This window comes from Rosa rugosa, chromosome 6, assembly GCF_958449725.1.
Source record: "Rosa rugosa chromosome 6, drRosRugo1.1, whole genome shotgun sequence".
In the NCBI taxonomy this organism is placed as follows: Eukaryota; Viridiplantae; Streptophyta; class Magnoliopsida; order Rosales; family Rosaceae; genus Rosa; species Rosa rugosa.
The window spans coordinates 463,993-486,890 of record NC_084825.1 but is presented as its reverse complement, the minus strand read 5'-3'; the positions used below and the strand labels follow the sequence as shown (position 1 = coordinate 486,890).

Sequence of the window (22,898 nt, the reverse complement as noted above, 5' to 3'; positions counted from 1 at the left end):
TGTGGGGGACGAAAGCCTCTTGAAGCGAAGACGAGCACCGTCGAGCACACCAAAGTTTCCGTTTTTGAGGTTGGTAGCCTGACTCTCGTCCCTGTTTGATTAGATTTTTGTTGTTTCTGTCAGTTTTTTGGTTTTGTGGTTTCGAAGTGATTCTGCCATTCCCTGGTGTATATAAGGGTCTAGTATTGTGTTTGGGGGTGGGTTTTAGGTGTTTAACAGAGAGTTGGGCTTTCTTACCTTGCTAGATGGCCGAATCTGGGTTTGAGTGTGGATGTGTTTTGTTCTTGTTTTGGCATTTTCTGGGTTTTCTAGGAATGGGTGTTCTTGATGTTCTTGGCTGCAATCTGACATAGGCACAGTTTAGATCGTTGTTGAACTAACGTACCTGGGTTTTAGGGTTTGTGATGGCTAGCGTCGTAGAGATCTCGAGTAGTGAGGATTCTGGGTCTGACGTGTCGCTCAGCAAGTATGCCCTAATATGTGGCGGTTCCTAATGACGCTCAACTCGCTATGGCGCTTTTCCGGTTGCGAGGGTCCGACCGTGGCGGAGGTACTGCATTTCTACGAGTTGGTATATGTGAAGCGCCAAGACTGCAGCGGACAAGTGAATTTGAGCCGCCGCCAGGAGGCGCTCAAGCTAATCGAGAATTTGAAGGATTCCATGTCTCCTTGGCGGGGGACCTTCTGCGTTGCTACCGCTGGATGGGAATATCAAGTGGGGGAGAATGTTGGGGAGCCGACATTCACGATTAAGTCGGAGTTCCAACCTATCCGAGGTTGTCGCTAGTCTCCGCTAGCCTGAGTTGCTAGCCTTGCTTGTATTAGATGTCTCTGTATTTTGTTCTCACCCTTATTTCGTTTTGTTTTTGTAGCGGGCTTGCGTTTCAACCTGACGCGCGAGGAAGAGTGTCACGTGGCAAGGATTAGAGGCTGTTGTCAGAATCGCAACCTGCTTGACCTTGGTCTTCTCACTGGTTGGGAGCTGCTGGTAGATCAACAGTTGACGCGCGCCCTTGGTAAGTAACTTTCGCTGCACTATGTCCTAGTTCTGTTTGTATCGGGCTAACCAGTTGTTTTTGTATAGATTCTCCGCCGGGTAACAAAGCGAGCCGCGACGCCTTTGCCAAATCTATGGATCGCGCGGAGATGAATAATTTTTTGGAGGGTATGTACGCCGTTGGGCTGGCCGCTCAGAAAACCGTCGTTGATCCTCAGATGCTGGCAGTGAGCCAATTCGAGACTCCTGTGGTGCTGCCGATGCCGCACCACTCTCATTTTGGTACCGATGGTTTGCCCGTGGTTCAGGCGGGAATTGGCGCATATCGCGGGGCATCCGGCCGGAGCGGGGTACAAGCCGCCGTCGAGAAGGTGAGGGAGAGAGTGCTCGCCAACCGTCGTGGACCCCAGCGGGACAGAGTGGTGGCTGAGAGGGAATCCGTTACTGCTACGGTGCTAGAGCCCCAGGTGATCTTGAGGCTTGTCGCCGCCGGTCCCACACGAGTGGCTCTACAGAAGAAGCGGCGACAGAACGATGCCAATGAAGAAGAGGAGGGAGGTGATGCGGAAAACCTCGGGGCCCGCCAGCAGAAGAGGGCAAAACAGGCTTTGCCCAAGGTGACTGCGGCCGCCAGTAGGGAGGTGCAGACGAGCTATCTAGACTCGTTTACCACCTATGCAGAGTTTCTGACTGACCCTGAGCGGGAGTTTCTCTTCCACCTTTGCGAGCGGTTGGGGTTCGGCGGACTGGAGGGGATAGTGCACTCGACCGCCATAGACCAATCGCCATAAAGTTCTACCTTCAGGCATCTGTCTGTTGGGCTACACGAGATGTTCCTGGCGGCGTCGAGCCAGCCCCGGGCTAAGGGAGGAGATTAACGGTCTCCAGAGGGAGCTGGGGGAGGCCAAAGACAAGCTGGCGGACGTTGAGCAGCGCCTGACCAAGGCAGAGTGCGACGCCGCGGATGCCAGCGGCAAGCTGCATGTCGCCATCAAGCGGGACCTCGAGCGGAACGACCGTGTGTCCCAGCTGGAGCAAGACATAGCTCTGCTAAAGGATCAACTGGCGGCAAAGGTCAAGAAGATTGAGATCCTTCAGTGGGATTCCGCCGCCAAATCTGCGGAGGTGAAGCGGTTGGAGGGCGAGTTTACCCAGCGGGGAGCGGAGAGGAGCCGCACCGAGGCCGCTGCCGTGGAGGCGTTCAAGCAATCTGCGGAATACAAGCAAGCAATGAAGGAGGAGGCGAAGGATGGCGCCACTGTTAACCTGGAACTGCTGAACCAGAAGGGCGCCATTGACTAGGTCAAGGCGTCTCAGTCTGCTGGGCCGTCAGGGCAGAGGGAACCTCCTGCGAGCGGTGTGGTTCCCACCTAAGCTGAGGGTGTCTGCTCAGGTAGTGGCGAGAGCGGTGACCGTCCGGCAGATGACTGTCAGCGGAATCCACCCCCAACTCAATCAGAAGTCTCCCGTGCAAACTTCATGGCGGCTCACACCCGCGCGGATGGTACCACGGTGACGCCAAGCCCTACTACTCACGGGTCTGACCAAACAAGCCGCCTAGTCGATCGACAGCCGCCGGTGGATGGTGAAGAAGTTGCTGTCGCGCCCAACAATCCCTGAAGATCATTCGAGCCCTTGTGGCCCTGCGCTTGTTGACTTCTTTTCTTTTTTGTAATGCCGCTAAGGCTTCTCTGTACCTTGACGATATTTTTTGGGCGGGGAGTCCCGACCCTAGATATATGAAACGTAGTTTCTCTGAAATTTTCTAAGTGTGAGATTGTTTGTAATGATTACGTTGCTTTCATGTTGACATACCTCTAGAGTTTTGACTTAGGCTTTTGTCAATCAATCGAAACATTAAAGGAATTAAAATTGTTCCAAGTGCACGATGTAGCGGACGTGGTCCGCCAAATATTGTTGGCGTTGCCAGTTAATTCTTGTGCTTGGACTTAGTGACAATGGTTTGAATAATTCCTCGTTTCATTGATAGCTGACAGATCAGCGTTTACAAAAGTGGGGTTGTACCAGTTGGGTAGCTTCCCTTAGCTAAACATAGAGCAAAAATTTAGCTAAGTCCAGATGCTCTTGGGTAGCGGCATGACTATTTGTAATAATACCGAAGGTGTTTGGTATTCCAAGGGTGGGTCGTTGTGACGCCATCCTTGTCCATTAAGTAGAAGGTGCCGAGGCTAACGACTTCCACAATTTTGTATGGTCCCTCCCAAGTTGGGCGGAGTACCGTTGGCGATGGAATGACTTCCTTCATTACCTAGTCCCCCAGTTGGAGGTTCCGGGCTTTGACTTTGGCGTTGTAGAAACGTGATACCAGCTGCTTGTTTTGCAAGTTGTGCAGGTGGGCCTTGTGTCGTTTCTCCTCGAGGAGGTCCCTGTCAAGGTTGATGCCCTCGTCGTTGGTCTCGGAACAGTAGCCCTCGACCCTAGCGGTAGGTTGGGTGACCTTAATGGGTAGGACGGCCTCAGTACCATACATCGTACAGAATGGTGTTTCACCAGTGGTGGAAGTTGGGGTAGTCCGGATGGCCTATAGCACCTCCGGGAGTTTTTCCGCCCATAAACCCTTGGGGTCGTCGAGTTTCTTTTTTAGCAGCTTCTTGATTATCTTGTTTGCTGCTTCTACTTGGCCGTTGGTTTGGGGGTGAGCGACAGATGCAAAGCTCATCTTGGTGCCCAAGTTAGCGGCGAAAGATATGAGTTCCTTGTTGTTGAACTGTGTGCCATTGTCTGTGATGTTGGTGTGGGGGACGCCGTAGCGGCAGTATATGTTCTTCCAGAGGAAGTGAGTTACCTTGGCAGTAGTTATTGCTGTCAGTGGTTCTGCCTTGATCCACTTGCTGTTGTAGTCTATGGAGACAATGATGTACTTGAACTGACCCCTGGCGGTTGGAAATTTGCCGAGCAAGTCTAGGCCCCACATGGAGTGGATCCATGGACCAATGATGATTGACAAAGGTTCTGCCGGTGCATGGGGGAGGTCAGCATACTGTTGGCATTTGTTGCAAGACTTGGAAACCTTCCTGGCATCGTCACCGAGCGTGGGCCAGAAATAGCTCTGTTGCATTGTGCGGTTGGCTAGAGATCTGGCGCCGGAGTGGTTTCCGCATTCTCCTGACACTCGGGGTTCCAGTCGATGACTTTCTTGTGAGTCGTTTTGAGGACTTTGAAAAATGGGGCACACCTATCAGTGAGTCTGGAGATGAATCGAGAAAGGGCGGTTAACTTGCCCTGGAGGCACTGGACGTGTACCTTATACTCAGGCTCCTCCAGGTTAAGGATGGCTTGTACCTTGTCCGGGTTAGCTTCGATGCCTCGTTCGCTAACGATATAACCCAGAAACTTGCTGGCGGTGACGCCAAAGAAACACTTTTCTGGGTTGAGGCGCATACCATAGGCCAGGAGAATGGTTACTATTATCTTGAGGTTCGCCACATGTCCGCTAGCCTTTATGCTCTTGACCAGCATGTCGTCCACGTAGACCTCGATTATTTTTCCGAGATGTTCCGCGAACATGGCGTTCATCAGTCGTTGATAAGTTGCACCGGTGTTCTTCAGACCGAAAGGCATAACATTGTAGCAGTAGAGGCCCTTGTCGGTGGTGAAGGTGGTGCACTCCTGGTCGCCGGGATGCATCTTGATCTGATTATAGCCGGAGAAAGCGTCCATCATGCTAAGGAGCTCATGCCCGGCGGTTGCATCAACCAGTTGATCAATGCGGGGTAGCGGGAAACTATCATTTGGGCATGCCTTGTTGAGATTTTTGAAGTCCACACACATCCGCCACTTTCCGCTGGGCTTTTTAACCATAACCAAGTTGGAAATCCACTGGGGATAGATGACTTGGCGGATGAACCCAATGCCCTGGAGCTTGGCAACCTCCTCTCCTATTGCCCGGTACTTTTCCTCATCAAAGGCCCTCCGCTTCTGTTTGATGAGATAAAAGGATGGTTTGATGGTCAACTTGTGTGTGATGATTTCAGGAGAGATACTTGGCATGTCTGTGTATGACCATGCAAAGACGGCAGCATTGTCACGTAGGAATTGAGTGAGTTCCGCCGCCACCTCTGGGTCTAGTTGGGCGCCTATGCGGACTGTCCGCTCAGGGTGCTCGTCCGAGATGCAGACAACCCTCAACTATGTTTCCGGGTTGACCGGCTCCTTCTTTACATACTTCTTCTCCTCATCCCTAGGGTCCTCGAAGATATTTGGTGGCGGTGCCTGGTTACCCACCGTCAGGATTTCATGGCGGCGCGTTGACCGCGCTATAGTCGTTGAATAGCATTCTCGTGCCAACTGCTGACTTCCCCTCACACAGCCCGTGCCGTTGGGTGTGGGGAACTTCATGAGAAGCATGTATCCGGCAATGATGCATTTGAGCTTGTTGAGTGTCGGCCGTCCAATGATGGAGTTATACGAGCTGAAACAATCGACGACTATGAATTCTGTATGTACCTCCGCCATGCATGGACTAGTGCTAATAGTCAGCCGCATGTAGTCCGAACACAGCGGTTGTGTGACGTCACCGGAGAAGCTGAGCAGTGGTTCATGATCCTGGAGTAATTTCCTGTTCCGCTTGAGGTGGTTGTAGCAACCGCTGAAGATAACGTTGACAGCGGACCCACTATCCACCAGGATTCTCCCCACTGAAAATCTGCCAAGAATGGCGTCGACCAAGAATGGGTCGTCATGGGGTAGATGCACTCCGCGCTCCTCCTCCTCTGAGAAGGTAATAGGTTCCCAACCTGACTTTGGGAGTTTGGCGGATCTCTCGTAGCGGATGTTGTAGACTTCTTTTGGGTGATTAGCGCGTGCATAATGCTTCCTTGCCCTGTGAGACATGCTAGTGATTGGAGCACCGCCGTCGATGGTATTGATGCGGCCCAAGGTCTCAATGTTGGCGATCACAGGTGGCGGTTGGCGCACCTTGAACTGCTTCATCTTACCGTCACGGTACAAGATCTCAATGGTCGTTTTGAGAGCATTGCAGCTGTTGGTATTGTGACAGCTATCCTAGTGGTATTTACACCACTTGCCTGTGTTTCTTGGTTTTCCCGTTTTTTTGTATCTTGGTGGGGGTGGCGGTGGGATCTAATCCTTGCACTGATTGTATATTTCCTCATACGAGGCTGTGAGGACTGTAAACACTACATACCGCTGAGAGGACTCCGTTTGTTTGTTGCGGTTATCCCCATGGGATGGGCGGTTGCCCTTGTAGTGTTGGTCCTTCTGCCGCTTGTTCTGGTGGTGGCCCTGCTGCCACTCCCTCTTCTTGTCAGTTGGCGGCGCTGCAGGGTCTTGTTAGCGGTTTCCTGATGACTGGAGGATGGTTGTGTTGACTTTGTTGGTGTTGCTGGTGGCGGTGGGGTTTCTCCATATGTGATGAATTCTGCCTGGGCGCGAATGACCGCCTCACTCATGAAGTGGTCATATGCCGCATATTGTAGTTGAGGTGATAGAGGAATGGCCTCTTGAGGAGTCCCTGCTTGAAGGCCGCGGATGCCATTGTTTTGTCTAGGTCGCGGCACTGAGATGCTGTCGCCCGCCATCTTGTGACTAATGCCTTCAGTGATTCGTCTGCCCCTTGCTTGACGCTGAACAGCTGACTTGTGTTGTGATGTCCGGCGGACAATAAGATGAACCGAGAGAGGAAGGCGTGTGATAGTGCATGGAATGAGTCAATGGACCCCGGCGGACACTCGAAGAACCAGTTCATTGCCTCACCATCCAACGTTTCGCTGAACAAGTGGCACAGGGTGGCGTCGTCAAATCCCTTGTTGTTGGTGACCTTCTTGAAGGTGTCCATATGGACGAAGGGGTCAGACATGCCGCTGTAATGTGACATCTTTGGGGTTTTTGCGTACGCTGGTCTGATAGCCTGCAGAATCGCAGCGGTGAAGGGCCCAGGTCTGGAAGCGAAAAGCGGATTTTGAGTTGGCGCTGGGGCGCCCGACTCCGCCCGGATTAATCTCTGCTCCAGTTGTTGCATCCTTTCCAGTATCTGGGGGTTGCATTGCCGGCGGAACCAGCTTGGATATTCCGCTGGATCTGTCTGCGCCTTGGGGCAGGCGGATTGCCTTCAGTCCTCGCCCTAGCCTCCGAGCGATTGGTGTGCGGCAGTGATTCCGCCTCCTGCTCCAACATTAGTTGGGGTATGGGCGGTGGTCCCATCCCAAATAGTTCAGGTGGGTCCAGCGGTACCTGCATCTGTATGACTGGCCCTGGTATCAACGTGCCGGTGTCGGGCCGACTACGCCTGGTGCTGCGTGATTGCTCGCTCTGCGCTGGATTGGCGGTGGCTTCCAGCGTCCTCTTTAGTTCATCAAAACGTGACATCAGCGTAGGCACTTGTCTTTGGGCCTCAGCCTTTTCTCTGCGCTCCTCTTCACGCTCTCTGTTTGCCTTGTGAAGGTCCGCCAGTGCCAGCTCGTACATAGTGGTGAGATCTTGACCCGGTGGGCGGCTGCTGCTTGGATTTGCCTCACCGCCGGGGTTGGCTGGGGTGTTGAATAGTGCGCGGTTAACGCCTACCACTGGGTCGGAAGGTTGGGGAATGGCGGATTGGTCCACCTGCTCTTCAGCGTTTCCCCCGCTACCATTAGTCATGGTGATTGTGGTGGGATGACCTTTTGTTCAAGGGTTCCCACAGACGGCGCCAATGTTAATGCTCAAAGTCTGGCGGTAGCCAAACTTTCGTTTAACGCTGGTCCGGTGGGCGGACCACTACTCTGTGAATTTGGTGATCTTCGCTAGCTGTCAAACAAAAGACAGGGCGTCAGAGGGAGACCGCGTTGGGCGGTCTTCACTTCTCCGATGCCTAAGTCAGTCAATACATATAGACAGCATAACAATAAATGAGTAGTAAATGCGTATTTAATGAGGAGAGAGGAGAGAACCTTTTATAGGTGAGGAGGAGGCTGATCTTCTCCTTGTTTTCGATGTGGGACTGATGTGCTTCAGTCCCCAGCTTCAGGAGCTTCTGATGCTATCTTGGCACAGCGCGTGGCGGCGCGTCGGCGGTGATCTGGGGGTGATCTGAGGCTCAGGCTGTAGCTCGCCTGGCTGTGTATCTGTATGTTATTCCTTTGGCGAGAATTAGTACCTCTGGCGGTACAATGAGCGTAACCCATTATAGCTAATTATGCTTGTAAATGTACATGTATGTACAAGTCCCCCAAGTCCCCAGTCAAGGAGGGCAATCTTGGTTGGGGAGTTGTTCAGCGGTTTGAAGCGTTATCTTCCGCTAGACTTGCAACAACATAATTAGCGTCAGTGCGTTGTCAACCATGGATTTACTGAGCAAACGCTTTATAACCTTTCGGGTGGGCCCCTGCTAGGCCCTCCAGGGAGTCCCCCACTCCCCGGCTAAGATAGACCTCCGGATGGTCAGCAAATTGTTTGTTGAGGGGGAGCTCCACGGAGCAGAGGGTGTTGGGCAGCGAGCCCAATCTTTAGTACCCAAGTAACGGGGGTCAACGTGCCTGATCAGGGCCGTCGTAGACTGTTGACAAGTCCCCGTGTCCCGTAGGGACGGTCTGACCGTAACGTCGCGTGGTGGTCGTTGTCAGAGTGAGGCGTGGCCTCAGGATCCGCCGCTGGCGGATATCCCCCCGCTGACTGTAGCAGGAAGCAGCGTCCAGTAGACGTGCTTGGCGGTATTTTATTGAGCGATATTGCGCTGAACAAAGTACGCAGCTTGTAAGATGAAAAGGGGGTTCCGCTTAGAGGTGTGTAGCGGAAGACGCCCCGCTTGCAGGATGACAAGGGAGAAGTTCCGCTGGCGGGGTTTCGCTCAGCGGAGACTTCGTCACTTGGAAGGTGACAAGGGAGAAGTTCCGCTGGCAGAGTTTCGCTCAACGGAGACTGCGTCACTTGGAAGGTGATAAGGGAGAAGTTCCGCTGGCAGGGTTTCGCTCAACGGAGACTCCGTCACTTGGAAGGTGACAAGGGAGAAGTTCCGCTAGCGGGGTTTCGCTCAGCGGAGACTCCGTCACTTGGCAGGTGACAAGGGTGAAGTTCCGCTGGCGGGGTTTCGCTCAGCGGAGACTCCGTCACTTGGAAGGTGACAAGGGAGAAGTCCCGCAGGCGGGGTTTCGCTCAGTGGAGACTCCGTCACTTGGCAGGTGACAAGGGAGAAGTTCCGCTGGCGGGGTTTCGCTCAGCGGAGACTTCGGACGGTTGGTGATTTCTTCCCAAGTGGTTACTTCCATTAGACGCTTCCTCTGATGGTGGTCGACACTTGGCCAACTCCTAGAGGGTTAGCGTCTAGAGGCGTGTCTCCTAAGCCTGGCCGTCTTCTCGCCATTAATGCGAGTAATTATGGATTCCGTAACCGAGGCGACGCCTCGGTTAATCCGGAGAGTAAGTGGAGACGTGGGACACGTGTACGGCTGGTGTGCGATGTCGTTTTTCAGTGGACGGTTTAGATTTCTTTGACGTTGACATAAAAGGGGGGGAACTCAGCGAGATTTGACACTTTGCTAAGGCTTCAAACTCTACTCGTCGTCTTCACGCTTTGCTCGTCCGAGACTGAAGAAAGAGGCTGCTGGAATTTCGTGGAGATATCGTTCCGGGAAAAACGAAGATTTTCCCCATCGAAGACTATTGTTCACCATCACGCCGGAGTTTTCGCCATTAAGGTTGGTATCTTGATTCTCTTCCCTGTTTCATTGGATCTGTTGGTTTCTAGGTTTTGTTGTTTCTGTTTTTGGGGTGCTATCTGCTCTTATCCGGTGTGCTCTTAGGGTGTGAAGTGAGATTTGGGGGTGGGTTATGGTGTTTGGCAGAGGGTTGGTGTTTAGGGATTTGCTAGATGGTCGAATCTGGGTTGAGTGTGTTTGCTCTTGTTTTGGCATTTTCTGGGTAACTGTTCTTGATGTTCTTGGCTATAACTGATGTAGGCGTAGGCTAGATCTTGTTTGCGCTAACTGATTTGGGTTTTAGGGTTTGGGATAGCTAACGTCGTAGAGATTTCGAGAGAGGAGAGAACCTTTTATAGGTGAGGAGGAGGCTGATCTTCTCCTTGTTTTCGATGTGGGACTGATGTGCTTCAGTCCCCAGCTTCAGGAGCTTCTGATGCTATCTTGGCACAGCGCGTGGCGGCGCGTCAGCGGTGATCTGGGGGTGATCCGAGGCTCAGGCTGTAGCTCGCCTGGCTGTGTATCTGTATGTTATTCCTTTGGCGGGAATTAGTACCTCTGGCGGTACAATGAACGTAACCCATTATAGCTAATTATGCTTGTAAATGTACATGTATGTACAGGAGTCGCTGAATATGTTGACGTTGTCAGCCCCTGAGTCGATGGCGAGGAGTAAGCCTGCAATGAGCGCTTCATACTCCGCCATGTTGTTTGAGGCTGTGAAATTGAACTTTAATGCGTATTCAACGTTTAGTCCCCCTGGTCCTGTTAAGATGACTCCGGCGCCGCAGGCTTTGGCGCAAGCGAAGCGGTCCACATGGAAGTTCCAGTCTGACCGCAGTGGGTCTGGTTCTTCAGCGGCTACCATTTCTGTGCTGGCCTTTGTCCCTGGGTTGGGTTCATCTTGACGCTCGGTGAGCTCAGCGATGAAATCTGCCACCGCCTGACCTTTCATGGCGGTCCTTGGCATGTAGTCAATATCAAACTCGCTGAGATCGATGGCCCACTTGCTAAGGCGCCCGGAGTGCTCAGGGTTCTGCATTATCTGCCTCAGCGGTTGATTTGTTAAGACATGAATTGTGTGGGCCTGAAAGTATTGGCGGAGGCGCCTAGCGGTGACAATGAGTGCAAGGTCTAGCTGCTCCAGGGGTATATCTTGTCTCCGCCCCATTCATGCCTCTGCCAGCGTAGAACACTGGGAGCTCTTCCTGGCCCTCCCGCCGAACAATGGCACAGCTTACCGCCGACTGGGATACCGCTAGGTAAATGTACAGTACCTCGCCTTATACAGGAATGGAAAGAAGTGGGACTGCCGCTAGGTATTCTTTCAAGCCCTGGAATGTCGCCTCGCAATCTGGGATCCATTCAAACTCTTTTTTGTGGGTCCTTTTCAAAACTTTGAAAAATGGGAGGCATTTGTCAGTCAGTCTGGAGATGAACCGAGAGAGGGCGGTTAGCTTTCCCTATAGGCTCTGAACGTGCACCTTCTACTCCGGGGTTGTCATGTTGAGGATGGCCTGCACCTTGTCAGGGTTGGCCTCGATGCCTCGTTCGCTGACGATGTAGCCCAGAAATTTGCTGGCGGTGACGCCAAAAAAGCATTTTTCTGGGTTGAGGCGCATTCCATAGGCCAAGAGAATGGTGAATATGATGCGGAGGTTCGCCACATGTCCGCTTGCTTTGATGCTCTTGACCAACATGTCGTCTACATAGACCTCAATAATTTTGCCAAAGTGCTCCGCGAACATGGCGTTCATCAACCGCTGGTATGTTGCCCCAGCGTTCTTCAAACCGAAAGGCATGACATTGTAGCAGTATAGGCCCTTGTCGGTTGTGAAGGTGGTGCACTCTTGATCGCCGGGGTGCATCTTGATCTGATTATAGCCGGAGAAGGTGTCCATCATGCTGAGCAACTCGTGTCTAGCGGTTGCATCGACCAGTTGATCAATGCGGGGTAGCGGGAAGCTATCCTTGGGACATGCCTTGTTAAGGCCTTCGAAGTCGACACACATCCGTCACTTGCCGCTAGGTTTCTTGACCATGACCAAGTTGGAAATCCACTGAGGATAATTGACTTGGTGGATGAATCCAATGCCCTGGAGCTTGGCGACTTCCTCCCCTATTGCACGATATCTCTCCTCATCAAAGGCCCTTCGCCGCTGCTTGACCGGATAGAAAGATGGCTTTATGCTCAGATTGTGCGTGATGATTTCAAGGGAGATGCCTGACATATCAGCGTAGGACCATGCAAAGACAGCGGCATTGTCACGTAGAAACTGAGTGAGCTCCGCCGCTATCTCTGGGGCTAGCTGAGCGCCTATGCTGACTGTCCGCTCAGGGTGGTCGTCGGAGATGCTGATAACCTTCAACGATGTCTCGGGGTTTACAAGCTCCTTCTTTACATATTTCGCCTCGTCATCCGTAGGGTCCTCAAAGATATTTGGTGCTGGTGCATGGCTTCCTACCGTTAGGATCTCATGGCGGCGCGTAGACCGTGACACAGTTGTTGAATAACACTCTCGTGCCAATTTTTGACTTCCTTTCACACAGCCTGTCCCGTTAGGAGTAGGGAACTTCATAAGAAGCATATACCCGGCTATGATGCACTTTAGTTTGTTGAGCGCTGGCCGACCGATGATGGCGTTGTATGAGCTGAAGCAATCGACAACGATGAACTATGTATGTATTTCCGCTGTGCATAGGCTTGCGCCGATGACCAGGCCCATGTAGTCAGAACCAAGCGGTTGTGTGACGTCGCCGGAGAAGCTGAGCAGCGGCTCATGATCCTGGAGCAATTTTCTATTCCGCTGGAGCTGGTCGTAGCAACCATTGAAGATGACATTGACAGCGGAGCCGCTGTCAACAAGGACCCTTCCCACGGACCATTTGTCGAGCATGGCGTCGATCAAGAATGGATCATCGTGGGGTAGACGTACTCCGCGCTCTTCTTCCTCCAAGAAGGTGATGGGTTCCCAACCAGATCGTGGGAGCTTAGCGGATCTCTCATAGTGAATGTTGCAAACTTCCTTGGGGTGGTTAGCACGTGCGTAGCCCTTTTTTTCTCTATGAGACATGTTGGTGATTGGAGCGCCACCGTCGATGGTGTTGATGCGACGCATGGGCTCAATGTTGGCGACCACAGGTGGCAGCTGATGTACCTTGAACTGTTCCAACTTACCATCGCGGTACAAAGTCTCAATTGTTGTTTTGAGAGCGTTGCACTTGTTAGTGTTGTGACGCTGTCCTCGTGGTACTTGCACCACTTGCCAGTGTTTCTTGGTTTTCCCACTCTTGGGTATTTTCTTGGGGGTGGCGGTGGGATCTGGTCTTTGCACTGGTCGTATATGTCTTCATACGAGGCCGTGAGGACTGTGAATACTGCGTACCGCTGGGAGGACTCCGTCTGTTTGTTACGGTTATCCCCCTGGGATGAGCGGTTACCCTTGTGGTAATGCTGATCCTTCTACCGCTTACTCTGGTAGTTGCCCTGTTGTCACTCTCTCTTCTTATCAGTTGGCGGCGTAGCAGGGGCTTTGTTAGCGGTCTCCTGATGGCTGGAGGAAGGCTGAGTGGCCTTTGCCGGTGTTGGCGGAGGCGGTGGGGTTTCTCCATGTGTAATGAACTCTGCTTGTGCATGGATGACGGCCTCGCCCATAACGTGGTCATACGCAGCATTTGGATGGTTATAATTGAGATGATAGAGGAATGGTCCCCTCAGGAGTCCTTGCTTGAAGGCTGCCAGCGCCATTGTTTTATCAAGATCCTGGCACTGAGATGCCGCCGCTCGCCACCTGGTGACGAATGACTTCAATGTTTCCTCTGCGCCCTGTTTGACGTTGAACAACTGACTTGTGTTGTGGTGTCCGGCGGCCAATAAGATGAACCGAGAGAGGAAAGCATTTGATAGTGCATGGAATGAGTCAATTGACCCTGGCGGGCACTCGAAGAACCAACTCATTGCCTCGTTATCCAGCGTTTCGCTGAATAAGTGGCAGAGGGTGACGTCATCGAACCCCTTGTTGTTAGTGACTTTTTTGAAGGTGTCCATATGGACAAAAGGGTAAGTCATGCCGCTATAATGTGACATTTTTGGTGTCTTGGCATGTGTCGGCCGGATGGCATGCAGGATCCTAGCGGTGAATGGTCCTGGCCTGGACGTAAAGCGTGGATTTGGAATTGGCGCTGGGGCGCCGGCCTCTGCCCGGATTAGTCTCTGCTCTAATTGTTGCATCCTTTCCAGGATTAAGGCGGTTACGTCACCAGCGGGCCCCGCTTGGACGTTCTGCTGTGCTAGCTCCCGCATGGGGGCAGGTATGTTACCCTCGGTTCTAGCCCTGACTGCCGAGCGGTTGGTGTGTGGTTGTGACTCTGCCTCCTGCTCCAACATTAGTCGGGGCTGGGGAGGTGGGCCCATTCCCAGTAGTTCTGGTGGGTTCAGCAGTACCTGCATCTGTATGATTGGTACGGGTACCAATCCGCTGGTATTGGGTCGACTGCGTCTGGTGCTCCGCGATTGTTCGCTCTGCGCTGGGTTAGTGTTTGCTTCCAGCGCCTTCTTCAGCTCGTCAAATCTTGACATCAGCGTGGCCACCTGCTTTTGGGCCTCAGCCTTTTCTCTGCACTCCTACTCGAGCTCCCTGTTTGCCTTGTGAAGGTCCGCCAGTGCCAGCTCATACATAGCGGCAAGGTCCTTTACCGGTGGGCGACTGCCACTCGGCCGAGCCTCCGCTGTAATTTGAGTTGGCGGGACCTGGGGAGTAATCTGGGGTTCCACGCTGGGGTTGACCGGTGTGTTGAATAGCGCACGATTAATGTTAACCGCTGGGTTAACGTTAGTCGTTGGGTTGGTGGGATGGGGGTTGGCAGATTGATCGGCCTACTCTTCAGCGTTTGCCCCACTACCGTTAGTCATGGTGGATGTTGTGGTGGGATGGACTATTGTTCAAGGATTCCCACAGACGGCGCCAATGTTAATGTTTAAAGTTCAGCGGTAGCTAAACCTTGATTAACGCTGGTCCGATGGGCGGACCGCTACTTGCAATATGATCGGTATTCCTGCTACTTGCCTAGTGAAATACAAAGAGGCGTCAAAGGGAGACCGCGTTGGGCTGTCTTCTCTTATCTGATGCCTAAGTTAGTCAATGTATTTATGTTGACAACGTAACAGTAGGTAAGTAGTAAATGCGTAATTAATGAGGAGAGAGGAGAGAACCTTTTATAGGTTGAGAAGAGGCTGACCTCTTCCTTGTTTTCGATGTGGGACTGACATGCTTCAGTTCCCAGCTTCTGGAGCTTCTGATGCTATCTTGGCACAGAGCGTGGCAGCGCGTCAGTGATGATCTGGGGGTGAGCCGAGGCTCAGGCGGTAGCCTACTTGGCTATGTTTCCGTAGGTCACACCATTGGTGGTAGTTGGTATCGCTGGCGGTAGCATGAGCGTGGCTCACTCTAGCTAATTATGCTTGGCAAATGCTCATGTAAGTACAGACGTAGTTCATAATCCATCAAAACATGGTATATACAGTCATCATAACTAGTCCTCTAAGGTGATGTTTGTTTCCTGGGATTATCATACCCCGCCTTAATTTCTATAATTGTCCTGGACTCCTCAAGCTGGGCTTATGCTTTACTATGTCATGACTCATGTTTGGTGCTGGAAGGACTAATAACTACTAACACGAAGACCCGGAATCCATCAACACCACAGACCTGCAACACCATCAACAATTTCTCTCAGACTTCTCATATCAAAGCCATACCCAATTTCTCTTCTAGTCAAGCCAAGGTGCCCGCGTTCTTTGTCAAGGGATCTGGGTTTCCAATCAAGCCAAGGTGCCCGCAATTCTTCCCAGACAAATTCTACTTCCAGAATCGAAATCCTTCACCCAAATCTAAAATTATGCAATTCCAATCAATACCCATCTAAGCAAACAACAAAACATCCAATACCTAATTCTCAAAATACGATCTTTCATTGATTCATTACATTTGCAATCATCTTATTCCCAATCATTCAGTTTGGTTTCTTCTCAGCTTTCAATTTGCAGAAGCTTTCGAGGAAGTTTGTCAGACATGGTTTGAGGAGGTGAAATTTGTAGATCTTTCAAGGGAGTTCATTGGGCATGGTTTGAGGAGGTGAGAATGATGAGAGAGTTCGCTGATCACTGAAGCAAAGAGTAGAGAGAATGAGGGCTTCGGGCTTCCACAATCCCATGGTTTTTGGGGTGTCTAAGGAAGGTGTTAGAGAGAATTTGGGACTCTAGAGTCTCATTTAAAACAGTCCTACTTGTTGCCAAACATGGGATTAGTGTAACACAACTTACACAAGCTGATAAAGATGTCCAATCCCACGTAACAAACACCCCCAAAGTTTTAGTTTGTCATGTGCCTGTGTCGAAAGCTGATCCCTATTTTCTAATGTGCCTTATGTTATTATGTATGTTGTACAGGTTTCAAGGAAGCAGAGATGACATGTTGTGGCTCTGATCCATACAGAAGAATTAATAGCTGCGGAGGGAAGCGAGGTATGACTGAGTATCAGTTATGTGACAATGTTACTGACTATGTCTACTTTGATTCCAGCCATCCCACAGAATGGTATAACCAGAAACTTTCCAAGTTATGGTGGAGCCATACTTCTGATGTCACAGCACGTTACATCAATTTGAAAGAGCTATTTGAAGTACAGAATAAGAACTAGTTAGATAGCCCGTGCTTTGTTACGGGTCTTTTTGTTATTCATATGTATTATTGCTGGAACTATAGTGATTGCACAATATATGAACAATAATTGTTGTTTACACAACTGTACCATGTCTCTGTTTTCATCTACCAATTCAGTTAATCCTATCTGCAAACAATATTCAGTTTACAATCTCACAAAAACATAGAAATAGTGAAAGAAGGAGAGAGGGAGACCAGGCCATAATCTTTAGCATCTCAATTGCATAAGATAATTGTGAGTTGAGGTTTCCAACCTTTTTCTTGCAGATTCCCCAATCTTTGAGCAATTTGCACCACACATCAAAAGAAGCTTGATATGAGATTGAATAGGAACTTGATGATGCTACACAGTTCAAGTCCAATATTACCTCTAGCAGCTTCATTTTACATCCTGCTAAACATCTACTACGTAGTTGAAGATAATTCCTTGTATGCGAACTCTTGACATATTAGAAATTAACAACACCTGTAAACCTAATACTCAGTTTTATATGTAACCTTAGAACATATAAACCTTGAGAGAGAAGGTCAAAGTGAGCAAGGCATGTAGATTAGAGTTTTGAACATACCAGGCTAATAAATCTTCCTAAAATATGCTATATAATATCAACCATTAGCAAAGGAGTACATCGTGTACTGTTAATACCAAAGTTTACAATTCTACCAATAGCTTCTATTTGCATAGGATGCATGGTGCATGAAGGTTTTGGAAAGCGATGTAAAATATGCATAATAGTTTCACCCCCCTTATCTTTTCTTTTTGGTACCTTAGCAGACTTGCCTAACCTTACATGATTACCTTAATGCAATTTGTCTTACCATCTGAAGAAATTTCATGCTAATGTTCAGATGATCAACACATTGACTACATTGATAAAGAGACTCCAACCAATGGCAATGTTAAACCTTCAATTGCAGGACTCGAATTTTAATCTGCAATCTACATAAGCATGCTTTACCTTTTTATTTCTCAAGTCATCCTCTTTCTATCTCGGTCATGACAATTGCAAGTGAATGTACCCCTGCAAACACAGGCGATGAAAATCATGAAATTAATCCAATAGCAAATCAATTCCAAGCTAAGCCAAACAGTATAAAGTAAGAACTGAACCAAAAAGTGACGTAAAAAGGGAAAGACTAAGCTAGAATGCGTCAGGATTCAGTAGCCAACAACAATATAAAAGATGTTGCCATATCCAGTTATATCATGATCCTCACAAATCTTCTAGAATTGTAAGAATAGACAATGAATATCATAATCTACTTCAGCCTCTAAATCCTAGTTAAGGTAGTCACCTTGTCCATCAGAATCAAGCATTTTCATCGAGATGATATTGTATAATTATGATATGTAGTGGTTTATATGTTCAGAAGCAGAATCGTGAAACCTTTTCAAAAAAGAAGCTGATCTCTCCTAGCAAAACATCAATACTTTCAAAAATCAATAAACATACTTCAGTCCCACTGGAAACAAAGAACAACCATGAACAAAGAACAACCATGAAGCAATTAAACCACATGTAAACAATTTCATCAGCACAATAATAAACCGATTTTGTACCTGAATTTCTGCCCATTCTTAGGATTCAATGACAGCCTAGTAAAGCTTCTGGCAGCCACAATGGAAGTTTTGTTTTTTTTTTTTTGAAAGGGCCACAATGGGGAGTTTATCATATCCAATTTCGTATAATGATTTCTTTGCCCTTATAAAGTTCTCAACTTCTTAAAGGAAAGGCGACAATTACCTGTTCGTCGAATTACTTGACTAACAGAAATCGCAAACCCAAATCAATACCCAATTAGAGAACAAAAAATAAAAACATCCATGGGCAATCACCATCGCTGTCTATACTGCTGAATCTTTTCTTCTTCCTCTAGTCCCTTCGCTCTCTATATTATATCTCTCCCTGTATCTCACCATCGCGCAGCCACGAAGCAAACACCTGGCGGCGACTCGATGCCATAGAAAACCACATGTGTTGTTGTTTGTCCTTTTGCTGAATGGGTTACTAGTTAGAATTAGGACTAGCCCGTGATAAACTCAAGGCAGGTTGTGCGACACAATTTGCAACACTATTGTGTCTATAATATGGCTCCTCAAAGAGCTCAAATCGTAATAATGTCCCCAGCCAACCTTTTATTTCAAGCTTCAAAACAAACCCAAGAAAAGGAAAAAGACGGAAGGTATATTACATTCGCATTTCATACAGAGGATTAGTTCAAATCTTTTATTCCTTTCAAAAGAAGTAGAAGAAGAAGGAAAAAAAAAAAAAAGGTGAACAGGATGGAGATGGAAAAAAGGAAGTAGGCAGCTAGGTGTGTGAAACTGATGATGATATCTTGGAAGCCTCGAGATCTGCAGCCTGCTTGAGCAAGTTGTGGTGGTCGTCCTCGAGAGCCATCTGAATAGGGCAAGAGCCAAGCCCGTCGGCGATGGCCAGCATGATCTTCTTCATCTCCTCCCTGAACTCGTCCAGATCCACCGTCCCGCTCTGGTCGCAGTCGAACTTATCGAATATGGAATCGTAGAGCTGCGTCAGCTGATCCGGCGAGGTCGCCACTTCTATGCCGAAGTGGGTCTCGATCAATCTCATCGACTCGAATGCTTTCCGCAGCTCCGACCGGGACAGAACACCATCGTTGTTCAGATCCAGAGCAGCAAAACGCTCGTCCACGCTCTTATTGAACTGCACCTCGTCGCTCACGAAGTCCTTCACCGTCGTTCCGTCAATTATCACCACTCCCATCTTACCTCCGTCGATTTTTCTTTTCTTCTTTTCCTGCGTAAATGTCTGCCGGTCGGTGTGGTGTGGTGTTAATTAAACATCCTCAGCTAACATCTATCCATCCATTTATCTTCTTGAGAATGAAAGGGATATCGGTGACCGGGTGACAGGTGACTGGATACCTGGGTGGGTGGTCACGTGGGTTTATATTATTCTTAACGCAAATCAATTTCTTTTCTCAAAAGGATAAAGATAAAATTTAGGATTTTGATCATATCATTCCACTTCACTTATTGACCAAAAAAAAAATTCACTTCAATTAATATCTACTTACAAAGGAAAGAAACAAAATAAGATATTCAAACCAACAGATTATACAAAACATCCGCACTAATTGTTAAAAGTGGTGTCTAAAACTTTGCGACCATCGAGGAATGCACTATGCAAAATATTGACGGTAGTGCCAGAAACTGCTAATGCTTATCAAATTCAAAAGGTTAGTATCAAACCACCTCATTCCCTTTGACGCATATGTACAATCTTGGCAGATGTCGATTTTTGGCTTCTTCTTTCTTTTTCATTTTTTTTTATCTCAAATTGAAATACAAAAAATAAAAACTCTGAAACAGAAACGCAATCCCAGCCAGGATAATCCTCTCTGTTATTGGTGGCTAGATAGCCTGAATTGCAAGTTACGACGCGCCTAAACCCAGGATTAAAATGCCTAAATCCTCTGAACAACACGTATATAAAAGTACGGCACCCAAAATTAGTCCTTCAATTGCTAAAACTAATTAAGGACAAGAGCTAGAGATCGAGGCACGTACAGATCATACCCCCCTTCTTACGGAGTCCGACTTGGTTAAAGACCTCAGCCTCACTAAGAACTTGACCCTTTTCTTCCTCCCCGGCGACGACGAGGACACCCAATTATCCGGAGACCCACCACCCACCAGCACGCTTTCTGGAGAACGCAACAAGAGTGTTTGTGTCTCCGCCTCGGAGTCTGTGGTCAAGTCTCGGACCCCGCCACCCAAAATCCTTCCTTGCATGGCCGACACCACCTCCTTGAGTGCCAAGTTTGCATCACCACGGTTTCGGAGCAAAATCTCCCCGACCTGTGCCGGCGTCAGAGCCCCGCCCGACCTCACACAACTGTCCACCGCCTCGAAAAGCGGGTGGGAGTCCAGCCCCAGATAGTTCTTTACTAAGGCCCTAAAAGCGTGAGCCCCGCACGCTCCGAGGCTGACGTGCACGTCCATGCGTCCGCAGCGGAGTAGCGCCGGGTCCACGTTTTCTCTGTGGTTGGTGGTGAATACTATGATCCTCTCTTCTCCACAACATGACCAGAGCCCGTCGGTGAAGTTGAGAAGCCCCGACAGCGTCACACGCCGCCCGTCGTCCTCGTCGACCTTGGTGGGCATGGGCGATGATGATGATGATGATCTCTTTCTACTTTTCTTGGAGAGTCTGTCCGCCGTCAGATCAACCGAGCAGTCGATGTCTTCTATCACTACGATGGAGCGGTTCGTCGTTTGTATGAGTAAGGCACGCAGTTCGGAATTGTCGGAAACCTTGGTTAGCTCGAGGTCGTAGACGTCATAGCAGAGATAGTTGGCCATGGCAGCGATCAAGCTTGACTTTCCGGAGCCGGGTGGGCCGTAAAGAAAGTAGCCCCGCTTCCAAGCACGCCCTACTCTGTGGTAAAATTCTTTTCCGGTGGAAAACGTGGTGAGATCTTCCGTTAGTTGCTTCTTCAGTTGGGGCTCGAGTGCCAGAGTGTCAAAGGTGGAAGGGTGACGGAAAGGGACGGAGACCCAGCCGGAGTCGTAGGAGCCGTGGCCATTGTTGGTGAACAGCCTTCTTTCCCTCGAGACACGCTCGAAATCCTGCGCACGTGCAGTTACGTGGTCCAAGTAGGGCTGGAGGATGGTGTGGTGGTGGCGCTTGGGGAGCTTGAGGACGAAGCTGCGCTTTTCGTCCAGGGAGTCCTGAACGGTGTCGACGTTGTGGGTCCAGCACAGGCTGTGGCCGCGGAAGGAGTCGCGGATGGAGTGGTTGGCTGCGACGGTGAAGGAAATGCGTGTGGAGGAGTTGGAGCGTGAGAGAGTGAGTCGGGGGCAGCTGGCGGTGGACGCAGCAGACGGGTGGTTCACCGAGTTCAAGTAGAGTTTGACGTGGCGGTAGAGGTCATTGACGTCGACGCCGCAGTAGCCGTTGAACTCAGGGATGTCGAGATAGGAGTAAGGGCTGAGCATGTCTTGGAGAGACTGATAGAATGAATGGAGGACTGAGAGGAGCTGGGAAGGCAGAACGTTCTGGAGGACTGTGAGGAGTCCTAGAAACGACCACAATTGTGACAACATCTCCAGAATATCTATCTATCTTATTATTGCTATTACATAAAATATAGAGAAGGGACAAATTTTGAGGGCGGGCTGAGCAAGCAAGGTTAATGTGGAATGTTTGGGGATGTAGTTGCGCCTCTCTAAATCGATCTCAAACATACATTAACTGCTCCTATAGAGGAAATCGAATATGAGATAGCTAGGGAGATGATGACCTGGTAAAAGAGACACTAGTGCATGTTTGAGAATTGAATAAAGCAGCAACAAAGCAAAAGATAGAAACTTGGCGAAAAGAGAAGGAAAGCAAAAGATAAAAGGAAAAAAAGGAGAGAGAGGCTGATCTTTTGCTTTCTTTATCTCTGTTCCCAAGAGGTTATGAAACACTTTCACTCTCAGCTGTAAAAGCGAAGTTAACACGATCGAGCACTACACATGTTTATGACGAAATGATGTTTGAGCAAAAGATATATAAGTAATATATTGTTTATTTATTAATCACACGAAACTAGCATACATTGCCCAATTTAACTATAGGAGATCATCAAGATTGGAGTGATTGTCCTTTTTTTTTTATTCCATGTTAACTACGCTGAGCTTGCTTAAACTTGGGATGCACGGGATGATGAGGATAAGGTAGATCGATTGACGGATTGTTGGTGATTCATAAAAAGATTAGGATCATTTTAAATTTGAGAGTTTAGCAGAGAGAAAAAACATTTAATGTGATTAATTAGCCACACCAACAATCATGAAGTAAAATCTTGGCTTATGCAGGTAAAAACGCAAGTCCATGCACGCACAAGAGACAGACGCACATGAAAGTCGACTTTTGCTTTTGCATATATATGTTCTCCTCTTTTTGTTTAGGAAATCAGATTTTTAGCCAGCTTTCTCGTAATTTGGGTTCGAATGTCAAAGAATGTTCTTCTTAGACTAAGGTGATCGATTAGTGAATCATGATGGAGGAGATCATTGAGGTGAAGCAAGATTGTGGGGTTGTGGACACTCATTTTCACTACTAGAAAAACAAAAATAATTTCGATGCAGTCCAACAGTTTTTACTTCAAAATACTAAAAAGGATATTGTAAAGGAAGAAATCCAACATCCTCTTCCTAAATAAAGGTTTAGGGTTTAGGCAAAGAGTTCGAGTTATAGAGGAGTTTCAGAGTTTTTGCCAATATTCTAATTATTGAATTATTGAGATTTTTGTGATGATTTTTATTGAGTGTTATAAGTATGATATTGAAGTATTTGAGTATAAACGAGTTATCGAGATTTCATGAGTTTAATATTTAAATGAGTTTGAGTTCAGTTTATTCGAGGAGGTAAATATATATGTTAGTGCATGCATGCATTACTTGGTCGGCAATACCCTCATGTAAAAGCTTGGTTGATAGTACCCTCCAGACATTATTCTGGTCGGCAGTACCCTCAAGAATGTAAATTCCGGTTG

The 22,898-nt window shown here is 48.9% G+C and overlaps 2 protein-coding genes across 2 annotated transcripts; both read right to left on the bottom strand.

Moving 5' to 3' along the window:
- Window positions 1-18,481: 18,481 nt before the first annotated feature.
- Window positions 18,482-19,208, bottom strand: LOC133717227 (uncharacterized). The gene has a single exon (XM_062143904.1). The coding sequence runs from the start codon at window positions 19,115-19,117 to the stop codon at window positions 18,683-18,685; it is 435 nt and encodes a 144-aa protein (XP_061999888.1). The 5' UTR covers window positions 19,118-19,208; the 3' UTR covers window positions 18,482-18,682.
- On the bottom strand, window positions 19,177-21,786 carry LOC133717225 (AAA-ATPase At4g30250-like). The gene is made up of 2 exons (XM_062143903.1): window positions 19,924-21,786; window positions 19,177-19,278 (listed from the first exon to the last, which is right to left on the bottom strand). The coding sequence occupies exon 1, from the start codon at window positions 21,460-21,462 to the stop codon at window positions 19,927-19,929; it is 1,536 nt and encodes a 511-aa protein (XP_061999887.1). The 5' UTR covers window positions 21,463-21,786; the 3' UTR covers window positions 19,177-19,278; window positions 19,924-19,926.
- Window positions 21,787-22,898: the final 1,112 nt, after the last annotated feature.

What these genes read in the sequence shown, in the direction of transcription:
- LOC133717225 (XM_062143903.1), bottom strand. Translation starts at nt 21,462, where the DNA reads ATGTTGTCACAATTGTGGTCGTTTCTAGGACTCCTCACAGTCCTCCAG.
- LOC133717227 (XM_062143904.1), bottom strand. Translation starts at nt 19,117, where the DNA reads ATGGGAGTGGTGATAATTGACGGAACGACGGTGAAGGACTTCGTGAGC.